General features: G+C 50.1%; 1 protein-coding gene across 1 annotated transcript in view; it reads left to right on the top strand.

The window, feature by feature from the left end:
- Nucleotides 1–6,838: 6,838 nt before the first annotated feature.
- The window catches only part of CNGB1 (cyclic nucleotide gated channel beta 1), a 37,738-nt gene continuing 25,048 nt past the window's right edge, over nt 6,839–19,528 (top strand). The window contains exons 1-10 of the mRNA XM_009894505.1: nt 6,839–7,061; nt 8,338–8,476; nt 14,095–14,193; nt 15,203–15,360; nt 15,516–15,695; nt 16,433–16,641; nt 17,529–17,579; nt 17,695–17,781; nt 18,149–18,213; nt 18,672–18,794. Of these exons, the coding sequence (XP_009892807.1) occupies nt 6,839–7,061; nt 8,338–8,476; nt 14,095–14,193; nt 15,203–15,360; nt 15,516–15,695; nt 16,433–16,641; nt 17,529–17,579; nt 17,695–17,781; nt 18,149–18,213; nt 18,672–18,794 (1,334 nt within the window). The remainder of the gene's footprint in view (nt 7,062–8,337; nt 8,477–14,094; nt 14,194–15,202; nt 15,361–15,515; nt 15,696–16,432; nt 16,642–17,528; nt 17,580–17,694; nt 17,782–18,148; nt 18,214–18,671; nt 18,795–19,528) is intronic.

The following is a 19,528-nucleotide window of genomic DNA, read 5'->3' as shown; positions in this document are numbered from 1 at the left end:
CCCCTGGCCCTCTCAACCCCCCAGCATTCAAATACTCACCCCTCAGACCTCCAGCTGAAGCCCACAGGCATCTTTTAGTTGACTTCTGCCTCCAAGGTGTAACATTATAAAGCTCTCGCCAGCTTCTTATTACTTTTCTTCCATTAAATGAGTGTTTTCTCCCAGCAAGTGGAAAGGGCTGTGGTTTGCAGCTGAGGTTAATCTCTAGGCAAATATGTAGGCGTTAACGGTTAAAAGCTTTTGCCCAGGCTCTCCTTATGGGAGAACTTACCCCAAACTCTCTGTACTCCCAGCTGCGGCTGCTCTCTCCTGAAGCTCACAGCTCCTCAGATGCAGCACTAGCTGCGGTGGCAGGGGCATGCTGGCAGGGAAGGGACCCCAGCCCAGAGGCAGGTGGGCAGGAGCAGCCAGTACAGGCACGCTGGGCTGGATAGGGTGAGAGCCCCTATGCCCCAGCTTTTTAGCACAGACCTTAGAATTGCAGAATGGGTTGGATTGGGAGGGACCTTCAAAGATGATCGAGTCCAACCCCCTTGCCATGGGCTCAGGCATCTTCCACCACATCGGGTTGGTCAAAGCCCTATCCAACCTGGTCGTCCAATGATGGGACAACACCAGCTTCTCTGGGCAACCTTTTCCATTGTCTAACCACCCTCATCATACAATATTTCTCCCATATCTCCAGTCAAAATCAACCTTCTTTCAACTTAAAACTGCTGCCCCTTGTCCTGCCACTGCAGGCCTTGGTAAAAAGTCTTTCTTCATCTTTTGTATAAGCCCCCTTGATACATTGAAAGGCCACAATAAGGTCTCCCACCATCTCATTGCATCTCTTTAGGATGATCTAGGCAGCCAAGCAACCGCACTGAACCCCATCCCCTCTGTTCATAACAAATCCCACTGGTACCAGGCTACAATTTCAGTATTTGCCCCGTTTTCATATAATATATGGCAAAAAGTTGTGGTGTGTTTTAAAAGCCATCTCGCTGATTGCTGTCCCACATTTTAATTAATGAAGATCTAGAGGGAACGAGCTAAAGGCAGCATGGGCACCGTGGAGAGGGTAAATACAGCACAGAGCTGATCGTGGGTGGATTTCCTCCCTTTCTGTAGTTGAATTTGCATGTTTCCTATTAGCTTTGCTGTGGACATGTAAGTTTTGTTGTCAGGCAGACCTCAAAATAAACTGGTTTTACAGTATGCGGATGCGCTTCCTCCTCCTGTTTCTCCGGTGTGTACCTGACATGGTAGGATGGGTACCCCTGGGACACAGAGAGGGACGGTCCTGGGTCAGACCCGTGCTTTTGGCTTTGCAGCTGGGCCGACAACCTCCCCAGGAACCCATTGTGGGTTTTCTCGCAGCGATGCTGGGAAATTGCAGGGCATGTGGGATATTTCGTACGGCATGCCCGGGACAGCGTTCGCAGCAGACATGGTGTGGTGCTCGGGGCATCGCGACATGGGCTCTGGGTTGAGTCTTGCCCTGCAAAACCAGGGCCCTCGGGCTGTGGTAGTGTGGCATTTCATGCAGGATTCGCAAGGGGAAGGGCTTTTGGCTCTTCTCACTGCTTCTTCTGTTTGTGAGGGCAGCCGAAATGCGGCCTGGAGAGGGGCCAAATCATCTGCTGGGAGAGCTTGCTACGTGTGTAGGGAAGGCAACAGGCCTCTGTATGCAAAGGGTTATAGTTTTTGTAGGGCTTTGGATGCGCTTGGCACAAAATGGTGAATTTTCTTCTTTCCTCTGGCAAAATTGCCCAAGGCATCCATCTGGCACAGCTCAGGGGGGCCAGGGCTGCACCGGTCTGTGCAGGCTGAGAGGTTCTTCAATCCTGGCACATGGCAGCACATCTCCATCAAGCAGCTAAAACATGGGATCTGCCTGGGCCTACCCCTGGTCACTCAAAAATGGGCTACTCTCATTTCATTGCCTCCCTTTCCCCATTCCCATTTCAGTTCATATTGTCCCTGGGGAACCTGAGGAGACCGACCTTGTCCTGGAAGAGATCAATGATGACTGGATTAACGAAGCCACGTGTGAGATGATGGCCTGGGGTCGCGAGGCTGAGCTGGTGGCGGACGCTCATCCCCTTCCCCCCATACAGGAGGAACCCCAGGAAGAAGAAAACAGGTAGAAGGGAGATGCTGTAGATGGGCAGCACTGTGCATTCTCTGGCCACCAGCATGGTGGCCATGGGAGGGGATGAGCACATCCCTTGGCATCCCTGCTTGCCAGCACTTGTGGTGGAGCAGGCAGCCAAGGTGCTCATTTCCAAAGAGGGGGGCACCAGAAGGACCCAAAAAGTGTTTAAGCAAAACCAGCCTCTCCTTCTGGTGTTGAGATTCTGGTGTTGAGTGGCAGAGCCGTGAACGCAATGCTTCATGATGCCCTGCAGAAGACAGACAAAGGGTGCTCTGCTTAGGCTTCCCCTAAGTAGATTTTAGCCCTAAGGTTGAGGGGGTTTGGACCTTGGTCACATCAGCTGCGCATCCAACTGTCATGACAGTGGGAAATGGTAGTCTTCTCTATATAATTCATCCTGCTTCTTCCAGAGGAAACCCCTGGTGAAGCCCTCCTGAGGGCTGGGCAATGTGTTCAGAGCCAGGAGTGGGCTGTGTTGCATCAGGGGGATGAGAAGTGTTCATGCTTGCTCCCAAACGGTTTGGGAGCCCCCTCAAAATGCTCTCTGCACCCAGTGCACATGCTGGGGAGGGCGAGCACAGCGGTCCCCACCTCAGACATGGGCAATGCTCAACAGCACTAAGCCACAAGCAATGCCCGGGAACCACATTTGCCCAGCAGAGCTCTCTTCTGCTCAGCCAGAAAACACTGGGCATGTGTTAAAAATATTTTTTTCCCCTCTTAGTATAAAAGCCTTGCTGTGGGCAGCAAGCATGTCCTGTCCTGGAGGCTGGATTTCATTAACAGGGAGGTTTTGGTCAAAATCAGCAACAAGTGACCTCTAAGCACATCCTGTCCCTGAGCCGCAAGGGGAATTTGAAGGCTCCAGGACTCTGTTTTTGCATTCCCAAACTTTCCCCCGTTCTTTCTCCCACCCACTTGGGGCCACAGACACTAATGGGCTGTGTAACAGCGTGTGCCCAAGCGTGTCCCCCTGCTAGATGGTGGCTGAGGGGGTGGAGGGAGAGCATCTCCAGCCAAAGGGGGTGCAGAGACTGGCAGTGCTCCTCTTGTGAGGGTCAGTCATACTTTTTGATTTCACTTAATGAGTTTCTACTTCCCAGGATGTGGTTGTGCTCCCTAAGCGCCGAGGAGGAGGAAGAAGAGGAAAAAGAGGAGGAGGGGGAGGAAGAGGAAGAGGAGGAGAAGGCGGCAGAGGAGGTGGAGGAGAGTGCGGGGTGAGTGGCTCCTGTTACCTTTATGGCTTTGTTGGCAACAAGCGTGAACACAGTTGTTGTTTCAGCTGTGTTCACAAGCCAGAGAGGCTGAAACACCCGTGGAGGAGCGCGTTCCTCTTGGCAGAGCGGAGATTCTCGACTGGTGGGAGAATGCGTTTGGGGAGGGATGCGTTGCGGAGGGATGGGTTCAGAAGGGCTCGCTGCTGACGCGGTACCTGGTGACAGGCGAGTGTTTCCTGGAGACACAGGCTCCACCTCAATCGCAGCCGCCTGTAGCAACCGCAGCCCCTGGCCATCCCCTCCCGCGGGGTCCAGCAGCTCCGCCGAGCAGAAGCCCCGGCTTGTGCCTTCGCTGGGAGCTGGGAGCAGCCAGCCCCTGGAGATGGTCCATGTTATTTAAACCCATATCCATTAATTCAGGGCAGCCGGGATTATTATGGGTATTACAGAGCTGAATTTAAAGACAGGATTATGTGTTGTACCTGCAAATGCTACTTAATACAAGTAGGTAGAATTTTGCATTTTTTTCCTGTTGTAGAAAATAGCCGAGTCATTGTCAGCTATTGTAGGTGGTAACTTTGGTCTAGATGGTATTTAGAATATTTTTTCCACTTAGTTTAGTGGTTTGCTCTGATTTCACGTGATAAACATTTAGGGATTTATCACCTAGTGCTACAGTATCGTTCTCTGTTAATTCCTCTGAAGTAGCTAGATTTTCAGGATGAAGCTGAAAACATATGAATATTCAGTGTTAAAACCATATCTTTTTATTTCATCAAAACCTGTTCCTGCAGCTCCACAATAGAAACTTTAGCTTCAGCTGTAGGGTGAATGAGCTGCTGCTCCATCCTTTGACGTGTTTGCCTGTTTATGGGAAAAGAGAGACAGCAACAGGTTTTCCAGATTCACATGAAATGACTCATGATTGCATTTGAAGGGAGCCTAATTTAAAAAAAAAAAAAAAAGAAAAATAAGGGGGAGGGGGAATTATTAAAAATAATTTTGTAAAGACCTTGGAAAATAAGTTTTTCAGGACATGGAGATAAAAGATAAAAAGCAGCCACTGCTTGTTACATACATCTTCTGACTTAGAACCTGCCAAAGATGCAGAAAGATGATTTTTCAATTTTCATGCATTTTGCTGCCATAATTTTTTTTTTATTATCCCCAATCCCCACTTTGCATCTCTCGCCAGGAAAGAACAAATCAGGAGATAAGTGCACAGAACAATGTGATGAGGCTTTTTTTTTCAGTTGTAAAGTTATATTAAACCAATAAAATCTATTTTGGGGGCCCTCTTTGTGAGAATGGCAGAACTGGGCTCTGTGCTTGCTGCTGAAGGAAAATGAGAATTATATGTCCTGGTGGTATCTTGCACAGGCATTTGCAGAATTTGGATGGTGCTTGTGGGACAGTCCTGCCTGGAAATCAGGCTCCCAGCTTTTTATTTGGCAAATATTATTTATGTGAAAAATTACTATGTACAGCAGGAGAAACATATTGCCTGTATCTTTCTGAATATGCAATTTTGCTTATGCATATGCAATGCCCTGTGTTAATTTATGCACATCTCACTTGGTCTCCCACGTAGAATTTTTTCCAAGTCCCTTCTAACCTAAGCAGCAAGGGTTTTTTTGTACCACTACTGTACTGAACTCAGATTTCTGTGGTATTGTTCACTGCCAATGGGGTTTGCGGGGCAGCTGGAGGAGCAGTGCTCCCCGAAACTGGGAGAGCTGTGCGTCATCCCTGTTGATGTGTTGCATCCCCCGTTGACATGATGGCATCCCTGTTGAGGTGATGGCATCCCCTACTGTTGTGATGACCCCAGTCTGCAACATGCCCAACCTCAGAAATGACCAAAGCAAACTCGGGCATTTGTCTCTGCTTGATCTATACCATCCAGACCACTGCTCCAGTCACCTTGTCTTACCGCTGACGAGAGTGTGGATGAAGTCTACTTTGCAGAGGAGGCCCTCAGGTTTGAGCAGCTGGAAGAAGCTGAGATAAGTGATCTCGAAAGTGCTTTTGTACAGGTATGGTATCACTCCCTGCTCGGGCTCAGGTCTGGAATGAGCTCTTGCTGCCCAGGCTCGCCGGGGGCTCAGAACTTGTCTGGGGGGGAAGCAGTGCCCTGGCGAGGAGCAGGGGCTGGGACAGGCACTGGGAACGTTGCCCACTGAGATGTCCCCATCTCTGAACCTGAGACAGCAGCAGTAGCTGTGCACCACAGGAGGAATGTTTTCACCCCAAAATGCTGGCACTGAACAACAAGCTGAGAGGCTGGGGAATGGTGGGGGGATGTGGGGCACCCAATCAAGCTGCAAAGTCTGCTCTTTTGCTGGCAGAACAGCTGGGTCTCTCCTTAAAATGGCTTTTTTTTTTGCTTTGAAGGTGGAAGAGGACACAGCTGAAGCCACTGAAACTGATGTTGAAGGTATAATATACAGCAGCGTAATGTCAAATTAGGCTGAACTGAAGCAGACAATGTGATGCCTGGCAAGGGGAAAATGCAGCTTCGCGCTCCCCACTGCTCGCTGTCGGGAGCAGGCAGCCAAGTTTTCTGCAGTGTGGGCCTGTGTGGGCAGTCGGGGCTTTTTACTATCTTAAAGCATCCCATGGGCGCAGCGTGATGGCGATATTGCCATCAGCTGGAGCCAGCTCTGAAAGGCTGGTGCTTACGCAGTACTTAGTCTTGTTGATTAAGAAATCTCTGATGTGAAATGAGTTCCTCCTTCAGCTGAAGAATGTAGGGGGCATAAAAGGAATTTTCTCCACCACTTTGCTCAATTTGGGAAATAACCAGTGGAATAAAGCACGTTTTAATATAACCTTTTAGGAGGTAACAGGTTGGTAATGAAACTTAGGTGGCAAGCTCCCATCGCAACCTGAGTGAGCAAAGGCAGGTCCTGGCATAGGGGCCTGCTGCAATAGGACAAGGTGTAATGGCTTTACACTAGAAGAAGGGAGATTTAGGCTAGATAGAAGGAATAATTTTTTTACTCTGAGGGTGGCCCAGGTTGCCCTGAGAGGTGGGAGATGGCCCCATCCCTGGAAACATTCCAGGTCAGGTTGGATGGGGCTCTGACCAACCTGATCTAGTTGCAGATGTCCCTGCTCATGACAGAGGGTTAGACTAGATGGCCTTTAAAGGTCTTTTCCAACCCAAACCACTCTGTGATAATTCCTCTGACGTTGAGAAGTTGCACAAGGGATGGCTTGACCTGAGCCCTGGTACAGGCTGAAGGTTTCTCTGTTCACGTAGCCCTGCAGAGTACCTCCATCTTGCAGCAATGCTATAAAAGCACGTGGTAGGATGCTCACCACCGCCACTATCAACATCTGTGAGTGGCAGGCAGCAACAAAAACCCCAGCAGCCCTGCATTTCTCTGCACTGACACTGTCCTGTCTCAAACCACTCTGTTTTATTGCAGCTTCAGATGCCTTGTCCTTTGCTTGAAGCACCTAAGCACCTAGCAGCATGTCCAAGCGTGCCCGAGACGTTGAGCTAGATCAGCTGGTGCACGACAAGCCGCTCGACGGTGGGGACGCCTTCCCTCCCGGCGGCGGTGTGCTAGAGCAGCTCCCCAATGTCCCCAGCTACCGAGCCACCGCTGCCTCCCACATCCCCATCCTTGTCGCCAGCAAGCCAAAGGCTGGAGTTGTCAACCCCAATTTTTGCAATGAGGAGCAATCCCCCCTAGGTATTAGAGACGTCAGCTTTGACCATGGGCTTGCATAGCTTGAGGGGGGCAAGGGGTTATTCCTGCAGTAGTTGCTTTTTGTTGCTTTTTGGGGGGAAAAAATAACTAAAAAAATGCTTCATGTTGCAGCACAGAGGCTGGGGAACAAAATTCATGTTTTTTTCTGCTCTCGCCTCACCTCTGTGTGCCTTTCTAGCTAAGCCCTAGAAAGCATTTGCCAATATCTGTAAATGATATGCTGCATGTTTTGTCCTGCTTGGCCAAAAACTCTCCTGAAGGACCTGCAGGCGGAGGGTTAAATATCCACTGCCCATAGTTTTCTCCTTAGAATTCGTGCAACCCACTCGTACTAAGAGGACAGTAAGATGGAGGTTTGCTGTTCACAGTTTTCTGCCTTTTAACCCGGAAGGACAGATAATTTTTCTGGAGCTTTGCTTTGCGTTGTTTTTAACCAATGAGCCAAATTCTGCTACTTTTCCTTACACACAATGGGATTTTAACTTTGCAACCCAAACAGGCCTTTTCTTGGTGATTTGATCGAGCCACTCACTGACCCACTGGTCCCACATCAGCGTGGGACAGGAGGGGATGCACGGGGTCTTTCAGACTTGTGAAAACCTCCCTTAGAAGAAATCCTGCAGGAACTCATTGCATTTTGCAATACAGCTAAGAAAAGGGAAGACACTTCACAGTCAATATAACCCCCAGTGCCATTTCTCCCTTGGGCAATTGGCATCTCTCCTTACCCACTCTAAACACCCAACCTGCCGGCTTCTAACCTTTAATTTCTGCAGAATAGAGGGGCTGTGAGTCCTTATTTAAATAGTGCCTTATTCTGTATGAAAAGCAAATGGTCGTGTAATTTGAGAGCTTGCACGGTCCATATGTTTATATTCCGAAGACCCAGGAGATTTTCTAGACCCTGGGAGGTAGGTCTGCAGCTGGAAATCCTGGGTTCCTCCTCTCCATCATTTTCCAAACCATGGGGACCCAACGCTTGCACGGAGTAGTTGCAGTCACTGCAAGCTGGAAAAGCAGAAGGGGAAGCAGGTGGTGCTTCTTAGAGTGTTCAAAACTGGGCAAAAAGAAAAAGGAAAATAAATGCTCCGAACTGTTAGGAGAAAGGAGTGCCAGGCAAGAAGGGAATGGAGGGGAAAAGCGAGTCCTTCCAGCATGCTGCAGAGTTTGGGGGCAGCTCTGCGGAGGTGACGGGGCTTGGGGGTTCATCCTGCTGCGCCCCTCTCACCTGCAATTACTGTCCTTCTCCACGGGCCAGGTAATTACCCCACTGTGGACATCAAGGATGTGGACAGCGGAGGCGATGCTGTGGAGAACGACGGTACTCACTTACCGGTGCCCACCGCCAGCTCTCCCAACATGCTGCTGGTGCCCGGCATGGCGTCGGCATCCCCTAGGTAGGTCTCTGCCCAGGCTCAGTCCCTGGCTCCCAGGGGTCTCACCCCCCACAGTGGTGCTGGCCCAGGAAAATTTATACAACCATACGGAGCAACCTGTTTCTGCCAGGTTTGGACAATGAGCTGGGGTGATGTGTGTGAGGCGAGTATCACTCCCATGCAAGGCAGGGGAGATAGCAAAAGCATTTGTTTTCATTTTTTAAGTAAATGGTTAAATTTTGTTTCAACCTTTTGGGGGCTGGGGGCAGCCCTGTCTGTGTGTCCTCCTGAGGATGGGCTCAGTGCCCAGGCCGTGGTCAGATCCCGTTTGTCTGTTGACACACACGTCTGTGCTCCCAAATTCAGGGCGCGAGGGGTCTGTGTGCTGGGTGTGGGCTTTCAACATAAAACCCAACAATTTTCTTCTTGCATTTTTGCTGGAAGGTTTTGCAGCATCTCCCCCTTGTCTTTACACCTTCACATCAAGGATACTCAGAGAGGAAGTGGATTAAAACTGAGCTTTAAAATTGAGCATAGAGGAAGCTGATGTTTTTTTGGTTGATGTTGGGGTTGTTTTTGTGGCTCATTCTTGCAGAGGATTAAAAATAAAAATGAAGGTGTTTTCTGTGCTGAAAACCTGGTGTTATATTCATCCTCACGTAATAGTTTGGATCTTTTAGTAAACAAGCTCCTGGGGGACTTGAAAATAAAATGACAAAAATGTCCATAATCCAGTCTGTTGAACAGCTTTTGGAACTGGGAAAGGTGAGCCCAAGGAGTCGTATGAAATACCTGCAGTGCCAATACCTCCAGCATTAAGAGGCCAGCTATTTAAAGCCTGCTGAATCTCACTGCCTTTTTCTATTAGCCCAGGGACAAAACATCCTGTGGCAACAAGCTCGTTCCTGGAGAGCGGTTGAGGCTCATCCACAACTGCACGGCACTCAGGATCAGTCTGGGAAACACCTTTGGCAGTCACTGCTTGGGACACATTTTTCTCTCTCAGGTTAATGAACAGGACAGGCTATTTTTCTGAGACAGAAATGTCCACGTTTTCCAGTCCCATCAGCAGGTGCAGCAGCTCTCGCTTTGAATCAGGGTCAAGGTGATGGGCTTTCTCATATGCCTTCAAGTGACTTAAAAAATGGGTGACAATTCAGATTAACACCCATGTCGTGCATCCCAGCACATCTTGAGAATCTTTGGAGCCCAGAGTTCCAGCAACCCAAAGGCACAGCCTTAGTTTATTTAGATCCACTTATCTATGTGCAGTTCTGTCCCCACCATCCCATTTTATCAAGTCTTTTATCAGGACCTTTTTGCGGCCTTTTGATGTGTAAGGGTAGGCTTTTAAGAAAGATGGAGTAAGACTTTTTGCCAGGGCCTGTAGTGACAGGACAAGGGGACACGGTTTTAAACTGTCAGAGGGTGGTCTTAGAGTGGACGTAGGGAAGAAGTGTTGCATGATGAGGGTGGTGAGCCCCTGGCGCAGGTTGCCCAGAGAAGCTGTGGCTGCCCCATCCCTGGAGGTGTTCAAGGCCAGGTTGGACGGGGCTTGGAGCAACCTGATGTACTGATGTCCCTTCCCACAGCAGGGGTGGTTGGGCTAGGTGATCTTCAAAGATCCCTTCCAACCCAAACCATTCTATGATCCTATGGTTCCCCAGTAGAGTTATTTTTTGGGGCACTGCATCTTTCTCATGCTATTTTCTATCAATTTCTTAAAGCAGGTTGTGTATTTGCAGTTACACGTATGAGCACATGAACCTTTCTGCCGTGTCTGTAGGTAATGTCTCTCAAGACAACACTGGAGGTCCCTTGGTAGATCTGGAGATTTTTAAAAGTGAGCAACTCCTGTTTTGCTACGTAAAGAAATAAATTTTCATCATTCTGAACAAGAAGGAAAATGATCGGCTCTAGCTGGTGTTTTCAGAGGAAAAGGTCATCAACTCTGCATTGAGCAATCATCCGTTTATCCTAAGTCACTTCTATTGGCCACAGTCTTGATTTTTTTCCTGCATTGGGCTGTGAAGGATTAGGGTTAATGTTGTTTAGACAGAGTCACGAAAGACTCTCTGCAAATGAGCCACATCTTTTCTAACTGGTGCCTGGAAACAGGCTCTTGCAGGTGATAAATACCAGGGTACACTGGATGATACCATATGAGGGACCCTGTGCATCCCACATTGCCCCAGGCAGGCGCAGGACAGCCGGTGCTTATGGCCACAGCTTTCCAAGGGTGTTCAAAATGGAGCGATGTTTAGGCTGCGATGGGGTCTTCCATCACGGCTGGCTGTTGAGTGGATGGTTGCATGGTGGCTGGTGCTACCAGAGCACAGCTGGAGGCTTTGCTTCTGGGCAGCATCAGAGCAGCCACCAATGGTCCACACCAATGGCCAAGCTCAGGCAGCGGCTGGTGTTGCTCACCCTATAGCATTATTTAGGCAATTGCACTGTCTTCCTGGTCTCTTGAAGTGGCAATTTACGTTTTTGTTGCTTGTATTCAAATCCTTTCGTACCTGGCTTCCTGCATATTTGCACAAGGAGGTTCATGCAGCTCTCTGTACTTGTGCTGTACATTTCCTCTTCTCAATCTATTTGCTATCAATTTATTATTTATTTAATTATTTCATTATTTATCTACTCTTTCACCTTTAGCTTTTACTTGGTCTACACGCGCTCCTCCTCTTCACTAGCTATGTGTCTCTTGGGTCACTCTGTATTGTAGAAGATACAGTTTGAAGTCTTCATGCATCAATGGAAAAAAATCTGGGGTTTTGTGCTGTTCTGACCAGCAGTCAAGAGATCCTGTCCCCAGAAACATCCCCTGCGACTAGAACGTATCAAAGGTCTGAATGTTTTCCCAGGGATTATCACACAGGTTCCTTTTTTTACCACAGATGGCTGAAAAACTGCTAGACCTGCCAGGGTTTTTGACTTAGGGTTGCACATACGTGAGCTTCTCCATGGGACTTACCGTAACATCCCAGGCTCCCTCTGAGCCCTTCAGCCACCGTTTTCCAAAATCCACTGAGGTTTGTGTTGCTGGTCAGGTAGCTCCTGTTCCTTCTCACGTTCCTGTCTGCTGGGAACGCAGGTGAACTACAGGCACAGCAGAATATAAAGGGATGTTTCCTGCCCCTTTGGATTTACAGACTTCCTGGGGAAGTTTATCTCCTTTTACATCTTTGGAAGGGCATCCATTAATCTGAAGAAAAAAACCACGTTTTTTCCCAGGTGGATGCTGACACACAAAGTTTTGCATGTACTGGGAGGGTGACACACAAGCTCTGCAGCCCATGGGGAACCGTGCTGCAGGTAAAGAGCAGGGATGGCTATACCCTCTCTGCAGGGTCCCCTTCAGAGAGCCATTGGGCTGTCGATGTAGGTATCGTGGGCTTGCTCATGGATGAGGGTGGGCAATGGGGCAGCGTGGTGCCCCAAGGGGACATAGGCAGGGGAAGGGCAGCTGGAGACTGGTGAAAGGTGATGAATGTTGTCTGAACAGCATCACGGACCTTGGCAGAACTATTTTTGAGGGTTGTAAGGCACCAGAACAGGTTGCCCAGAGAGGCTGTTGAGGCCCCATCCTTGGAGATGTTCAAGGCCAGGCTGGACGTGGCCTTGGGCAACCTGGTCTAGTGGGAGGTGTCCCTGTCTGTGGCGGGGGGTTGGAACTCAATGATCTTCAAGGTCCTTTCCAACCTAAACCATTCTATGATTCTATGATTTCTCAGATCTGATGTGGTTTTGGGAACCTCTGCATCTGCATCCACATCCACATCTGAGAGTACTTTAATTTATCAAGGTGGGGTGGTGGTTTTCCTCTGCTGCTGCGCTGTGCATTTGAGGAATGAAGGTTGCATTGGTCTTGTTCATCTGCTCCCCTTCCCAGCAGGGCGCACCTGAGAGCCAGCGAGGCTGGAGGCCAGTGGGTTCATTACATTTGTCTTCAGGAGACTTATGATGGCAGGACGACTTCCCTCAGCATCCTGCTTGCTTCTGCCCCACATGCAGCACTGAGCCATTTTGCACCAGGGTCAGTGAGATCCTGCTTGATTTAGAGCAAGAACTGTGGTGGCAGAAGACAATTTCTTTGTTGCAGTTAAAATTCTGGACTTGACTGCAGGTTTTCAAACCAGATTTTTGCCGTGATTGTCATGTTCATATGTAGATCTCTTTCTGTCATGTTGCTTGCCCACATGTAAGGCAGTTGTCTCAGAAACCCATCTGTGCCAAAGAGAGGCACCAGCTGTGTTAGGACACATCTTGGAAGACATCAGCTGCCAATGGCTCAGCATTGCCATGACAGCCTTTATAGTGCTCCTCTTGAACCTGGAGCCATTCTTGGCTGTTGCACTTTGCACTTAGCTTTGCAGGTATCAGCAGCCACTGGAGGGTCATAGAATCATAGAATGGTTTAGGTTGGAAAGGATCTTGAAGATCATCAAGTTCCAACCCCCCTGCCATAGACACGGACACCTCCCACTAGACCAGGTTGCCCAAGGCCACTTCCAGCCTGGCCTTGAACACCTCCAAGGATGGGGCCTCAACAACCTCTCTGGTCAACCTGTTCCAGTGCCTTACCACCCTTAAAGTTAAAAACTTCTTCCTAATGTTTAATCTAAACCTGCCCTCTTCCAGTTTTAAGCCATTCCCCCTCGTCCTATCACTACATGCCCTTGTAAAAAGTCCTTCCCCAGCTGTCCTTTAGGCCCTTCTGGGACTTGAAGGTTGCAATAAGATCTCCCCGGAGCCTTCTCTTCTCCAGGCTGAACACCCCCAACTCTCTCAGTCTGTCCTCATAGGAGAGGTGCTCCAGCCCTCGGATCATCCTCGTGGCTCTCCTCTGGACATGCTCCAGCAGGGCCATGTCCTTCTTATGTTGGGGACTCCAGAGCTGGATGCAGTACTCCAGGTGGGGTCTCATGGGAGTGGACTAGAGGGGCAGAATCCCCTCCCTCACCCTGCTGGCCACACTTCTGATGAAGCCCAGGATACAGTTGGCCTGCTTGGGTGCGGGCCCACATTGCCAGCTCATGTTGAGCTTCTTGTCAATCAGCACCCCCAGGTCCTTCTCCTCAGGGCTGCTCTCCACGCCGAGCCTGTGTTTGTGCTTGGGATTGCCCCGCACCCACTGCTCTGCCATTTGCTCTTTGTCTCAGTGTTTTAAGGTGTGATGGAACCAGCTCAGAGCCAGGCAGTGTCCCCAGCACCTTCCCTGTTTTTCCAGATTTCACTTTCTTGCACCACCTTACCAGTATTGCATTTTTCTTGCCTGCCTCTCAAAGCACAGTGGTGTGATGGTGGGGCACTGGGGACGAGCATGGAGTGGTACCTGCCCTCTGTGCGTCTTGCCAGGTGCACAAATGGGTTGCAAAATGGGCTTTGTGCCCATGCAGCGGTGGGCTCGGTGGTGTCCAGGAAGAAATAGGGCTTTAGCAGCAAAGCAGCAGGGTGGTTTGCTCCCATTGACCTCAGCAATGCCAAAAATTAAGGGAAAACTGACCCTGGTAGAAGCGGAAGTGGAAATAGATGAGACCTGGGAGGAGGAGGAGGGCAAGGAGGGGAAGGAGAAAGAGGAGCTGGCTGAGGATGGGGGACAAGCCCAGCCTTGGTCCCTGTGTTTGTGTCCCCAGGAGGAAGCTGCTGGCCCCGGAGGATAGTCTGGACGAGGGGCTGGTGAGCCAGTCCCCCACCCAAGCACTGCTGGGCTGGGAAGAGCAGCAGAGAGAAAGGTGCGTGGTGGGACTGAGGGGCTCCACATCAGCCGAGCTCCCAAGCATTCGGATCCCAGGGCTTGGGTGGAAATAGCAAAGATCCTAGAATTGCTGGGATACCAAAGGGAGAGGGATCTGTGCTTGCAGTGGGTCTTGCGCTGTGTAACAAGTAATGCAACCCCCCTCCAAAAATAACGATCACAATGCTCCCTGGAGCAGAAACTGCTCTGTTGTTTTTCCTGTACCCAGATAGAAATATTCTCCTTAAGAGTAGGTTTAACCACAGAGAAGATGCGCCTTTGATCTATGTATGCTATAGGACTATGGGGACACCTTGTTTTTACTGACTGCAGAGAAATTACCTTTTTCTTCCATTTAGGAAGCAAGCACAAGCTCTGCATCATGCACCCCAGGTCCTGGCTTCCCTGCAACCCCGTGGGACAGCCTCAGAGGGAGCTGCCCTCCCTGGGAAACAAAGTCTTGGGGAGGGTCTGCACCTCCACGTGGTGCAGGGTTTTGCCTTCTTCCTGGGCAGAAATCGTTATGACATTTATCACAACGAGGCAGCCCTGAGCTACAGCAACCAAGCTCGTTTCTGTCCTCCCTCCTAGTGATGCTCCTCAGTCATGCTAGGTAAAGCATCCTAGTCTGAATCCAACCTGGTTTTAATAAAGAGGCTGAAAAGTGATGTTATAGTTCACAAATTCAGGGGCTTGATGCACATTTTCACCCCATAGTTCTTCCAAAATCATCTTCTTCCAAACATGTGCAATCCAGCCTAGGATCTTGGTGCTTCCCAAGTCCCTCTGAGGGCATCTCACGCCCCAGGGCAAGGATGAGGCTCAGGCTGGTGCTGCTTGGTGGTATTTTACTGAAGCCACCTTAACTTGTATTCTTCTGTTTACACAATAGCCAAATAAATATGGGTAAATCCTAATTCAGGATCCTGTAGGTTAAAAAAAAAAGGGTTATGAACCTGTCCTTGGGCTTCGCTGCATATGTGAAATGCCTGATGGTCCCCTCGCAGCCTGCCCGAGCGCATCGGTTCAGCCACGAGCCTGAGCAGTGCCATCGTCAACACCCGGCTGCAGGAGCTGGTGAAGCTCTTCAAAGAGAGGACTGAGAAGGTGAAGGAGAAGCTGACCGACCCCGACATCACCTCGGATGATGAGAGCCCTGCGACATGTGAGTTCGAGTGGGGCTGGGAGTGTTTAACTAGTGGGTACCCACACATGCTGTGTTTTCAGGGAGACAGTTGCTTTATTAACAATTTAAAGACCTTAAAACAAATTGCAGTAAGTTTTTCTGCCCTTTTAAAATAACTCTGTGGCCTCTCCCAGCTCCTGCCAAGCCGCCACCTGAGCCAGCACCAGTGCCCCCGCCAGCAGGGGAGCCAGAGGGGGACAAGCCAGCAGGGGACGAGCACTACTGCGAGATGCTGTGCTGCACCTTCAAGTACCGGCCCTGGCTGGACCGCCTGAAAAACTACCGGTTCCCCAGCAGCATCGACCCGCTCACCAGTGAGTGATGGAGCATGGCCGTCACCTGGTCCGGGTCAAGCTGCTGGGAGAGTGGGTGAGGAGAGGAGGTGTAAAAGATGAAACCTTGTAGAAAAGGGAGAACAAGTAAGCAAAGAGCAGCTTAGCTTACACCTGTCTACTAAAAAACAGAGTTTAATTCCCCTGCAAGGCACAGGGTTTCCTAAATACTTCCTGATGGCTGTGGGTGTCAGGAGCATGACCAGGCAGGGAAGGGGAGGCCGCCTTCCCTTCTGCTTTTCAGGCTTTTTAGTGGGCAAATGTTGTCCCTGTGGTGTGGACACCCCAAATAAAAATAAAAATCACAAAATAAAAAGCCCCTGTCCTGGGGACACCCCACAGGAACCCAGCTCCTTCCTTAGCCTTTGCTATTTCACAGCCGTTTCAAGGCCGGCAGGCTCAGGCAGCCACGTGTTTGCTCAGCACAGCCTCGGGGGGGAAAAAGGCAAGCAAGAAAGTTGGTGTTGTGGGAGCAAAGCAAAAGTGAACCTAGTTGAATCAGCAAAGTTAGAAGAGGGTGTCTGATAAAAAGAAATGTGCTCTGCAAGTGGTGGTATGTACATTGCATCTAGAGCCCAGCTCACTTGCAATTAAATGCTGCCAATAAGAGACCTGCCGCAGGTTTCCTCCTGGCACGCAGGGCAGGGCAGGGGATGAAAAACCCTTTGCGTAGCGGATTCGCGTGCCCGGCTAATCATGGTGTGGTTCCCTGTGCACAGACCTGATGTACGTGCTGTGGCTGTTTTTCGTTGTCATGGCCTGGAACTGGAACTGCTGGTTGATCCCCGTCCGTTGGGCTTTCCCCTACCAGACTCCGGCAAACATCCACTGCTGGCTGTTTGTGGACTACCTCTGCGATCTCATTTATCTGCTGGACATCCTCGTCTTTCAGACCCGGCTGCAGTTTGTCCGGGGGGGAGACATAATAGTGAGTGGCAGCGTGCTGCATCCCACCGCTGGGGACTGGCCACGGGGACCTCCCATCCCCATCACCCCCAGCGACATGGATGGTGTTGGCCACCAATCTCTGAATCGAGCTCTCCAAGCTCTCCCACCAGGGCCATGGTTATCAGGGCTGTGTCTACCCTTGAAGGACTGCAAGCATCTCTCCTGCCATGTAACGGATAAGTCTTTTTGTCCACTAAACATATGTATTTTTCCCCTAAAGTCAATACGAGCCCATCTAGAAAATGTGATCCATGGCGGCCCCATTGCTGGGTAGGGATGCTTGGAGGGTGCTGCTCCATGGGGTGGCTCACCTGCCAGCGGTGCAGTGAGGTGCACGGGGACTGGCCCCAGCACAGATGTACACTGCTAATTGAGAGTAGGTGGCATAAAAAACTGGGTTTAATTTTCAGGATGCACAGAATGCCTTAGCGATATGACGAAAGCGATTGCAATCTGAATGCAAAGATCATGTGCCTGAGATAAGTGGGACCCCTTGATTTCATTTCCATATCCAATTAAATAAGCTGTGAAAAATAAAACCTTGAGGGTACAGCCTTCCTATGGCCCATGCAAATGCTCAGACAGGGAGGTTTCTCCTGTAAACTCCTGACTTTTGTGGTGCTGGCACTGTGATGTGCATTCTCTGGGATACAAAATGATCCCAGGATGTCCCCAAGATAGGATGGGAAGATGGCATATGACCAGTTCTTCTTCTCCTCTCGCTCTGTTCCCCTTCCTCGGCACAAAGGGAGCCCTTTTCCTGTTGTGGTGCAGAAGAGGAAAGACAGGCATAACCATGTTGGCTATGACTTTCCTTTCTGCAAGCAATGATCAATCTTCCTCTCTCCCCTTCCTATTCCCAACCAGACCGATAAAAAGGCCATGAAAGAGAACTACATGCGATCACAACGCTTTAAGGTTTGACATAATTTTATTTATTAATCTGAATCTTTAATCTAAATGGTGGTTCACAGCTCTACCCCACCAGGCCTGCAGGTCTCCACAGAGGTTTCTCTCTTTGTGCGGATTTCAGATGGATATGGTGTGCCTCCTGCCCCTGGATTTCTTCTACTTCAAAGTCGGTGTCAACCCACTCCTGCGCTTTCCTCGCTGTCTGAAGGTGAGTTGGAGCTTATAAAATCAGGCAGAACACCACTTGCAGTGGATGTGAGAAGTCACCTGCTGGCTGGGGTAAGCTGTGGCTCATTAGACTCATTGATGATGACAAGAGGATTGTAAAATGGATGGGAAGTCTTGTCCCCAAGGCTTTGTGGGGCTGTTGGTCAAACACTTCATTTCAATCCTAAAACACACTCACATTTGAATAGAAGGACACTTAAATATGGAGCCAAATCTGTTCATGGTGGTTCATGCTGCAGAGGGGCTGCAGGAGGGAAACGGAGGGGGAGTGGAGTTTTATGGGGACGTAATTCTCTGCCGGTGGGGGCCACAGGAACTGGAGCATGCTGCTTTCCTTCTCCTCCCAGTACATGGCCTTCTTCGAGTTCAACAACCGCCTGGAGGCTATCCTGAGCAAGGCGTACATCTACAGGTGAGGAGGTGAGAGGGAGAGAGGTGGAGTTGTTGTTTGCTACTCGGGAAGAAGGTTCACTTCAGTCTGCACTTGTTCTGGGGTTCTGATTTATTTTTCCACTGTCCCTGGACTGGCTGATGTAGGTGTTGGCTGATGCAGGTGGGATGTGATCCTGGAGCCCGTGTGGGTAGGATCCCCTCTCCCCAACCCAGTAGGGACAGGGGTCCTGGTGATGAAGAGGAGCCACCAGCAGATAAGCTGCTTTTTCTGGCACTTCTGGAGCTGCAGGGCTGTGGGAGCGAGCAGCAGAGCTGTACATTTGGGTGCTCTGTGGTTCCTGCATTGGCAGGAACTGCATGGTCAGCGCTTGGCTCATTGTTTAAAAGCTCCTTGTGATGCCAGGGGTGATCTGATGTGTTTCTCCCAGCAGACGCCATATCATCTCCCCTCCTACTCTCTCTGGGTGTTTTTTTCAGAGTGATTCGGACCACTGCCTACTTACTGTACAGCTTGCATGTGAACTCCTGCCTCTACTACTGGGCATCAGCCTATGAAGGGCTGGGCTCTACCACCTGGGTCTACGATGGGGAAGGAAACAGGTACAAGCCAGGGCTTGGGTCCTCACGTAGCACAGCTTGCTGTGATAAGCTGGAGTGAGAAGGGAGGTGTTAGGATACAGCTGGGTTCATAAAATCCCCTGAAGCAAAGGGTTGGGAGTGCCGGGAGAAGATGCAGAGCCAGGGAGAACGATGGGGACAAGGAGGGACAGGATGTGCAGTAATAAATTAAGCTGCAAGACAAAGAGGCTGTAACTGGGCTGCGATGGAAGGCAATGGCAGGTCAAAGAGGCTGAAAAACTGGGAACCTGGTGCTGGGAAACAAGGAAACTCTCCCTGGCTGAGCGGGATGGCGGTGTGAGCCCTGGTTCTGTTCATGCTGACCTGCTGCCAGGTGCGGATGGAGGCTTGAAGCTGTGTGTGTTCCAGGTGCCATGTGTCAGGCCCCTCGGACCAGCCTGGCACCCTTATTCCCAGGGTGCAAGACAGGGACATTGGCCACCCCGTCCCCTCACCGTGGTGTTTCCAAGATAGAGGTGTTCAATGTTCGTTGCACTGTCAGTGACGGATGCCACAGGGGGAGCACTCGGCTTGCAAGCCAAACACTGACTCGTTGCAAATGCACACACTTGCGAGTTGTACAACACGAGCAAAATAAAATACTGAGTAACGTTTGACTAATTTAGCACCGTGCAGTAAATGAGAGTTTCCTGAAAAAAAAAAAAAAAAAAAAGGGGGGGGGGGCAAGGGCGTTAAAGACTTAGTGAGGGGAAGGG

The sequence above is a fragment of the Charadrius vociferus genome, unplaced genomic scaffold (assembly GCF_000708025.1).
Source record: "Charadrius vociferus isolate BGI_N301 unplaced genomic scaffold, ASM70802v2 scaffold621, whole genome shotgun sequence".
Lineage (NCBI taxonomy): Eukaryota > Metazoa > Chordata > Aves > Charadriiformes > Charadriidae > Charadrius > Charadrius vociferus.
The sequence above is the reverse complement of the archived record's forward strand: the minus strand, read 5'-3'. Positions and strand labels throughout refer to the sequence as shown.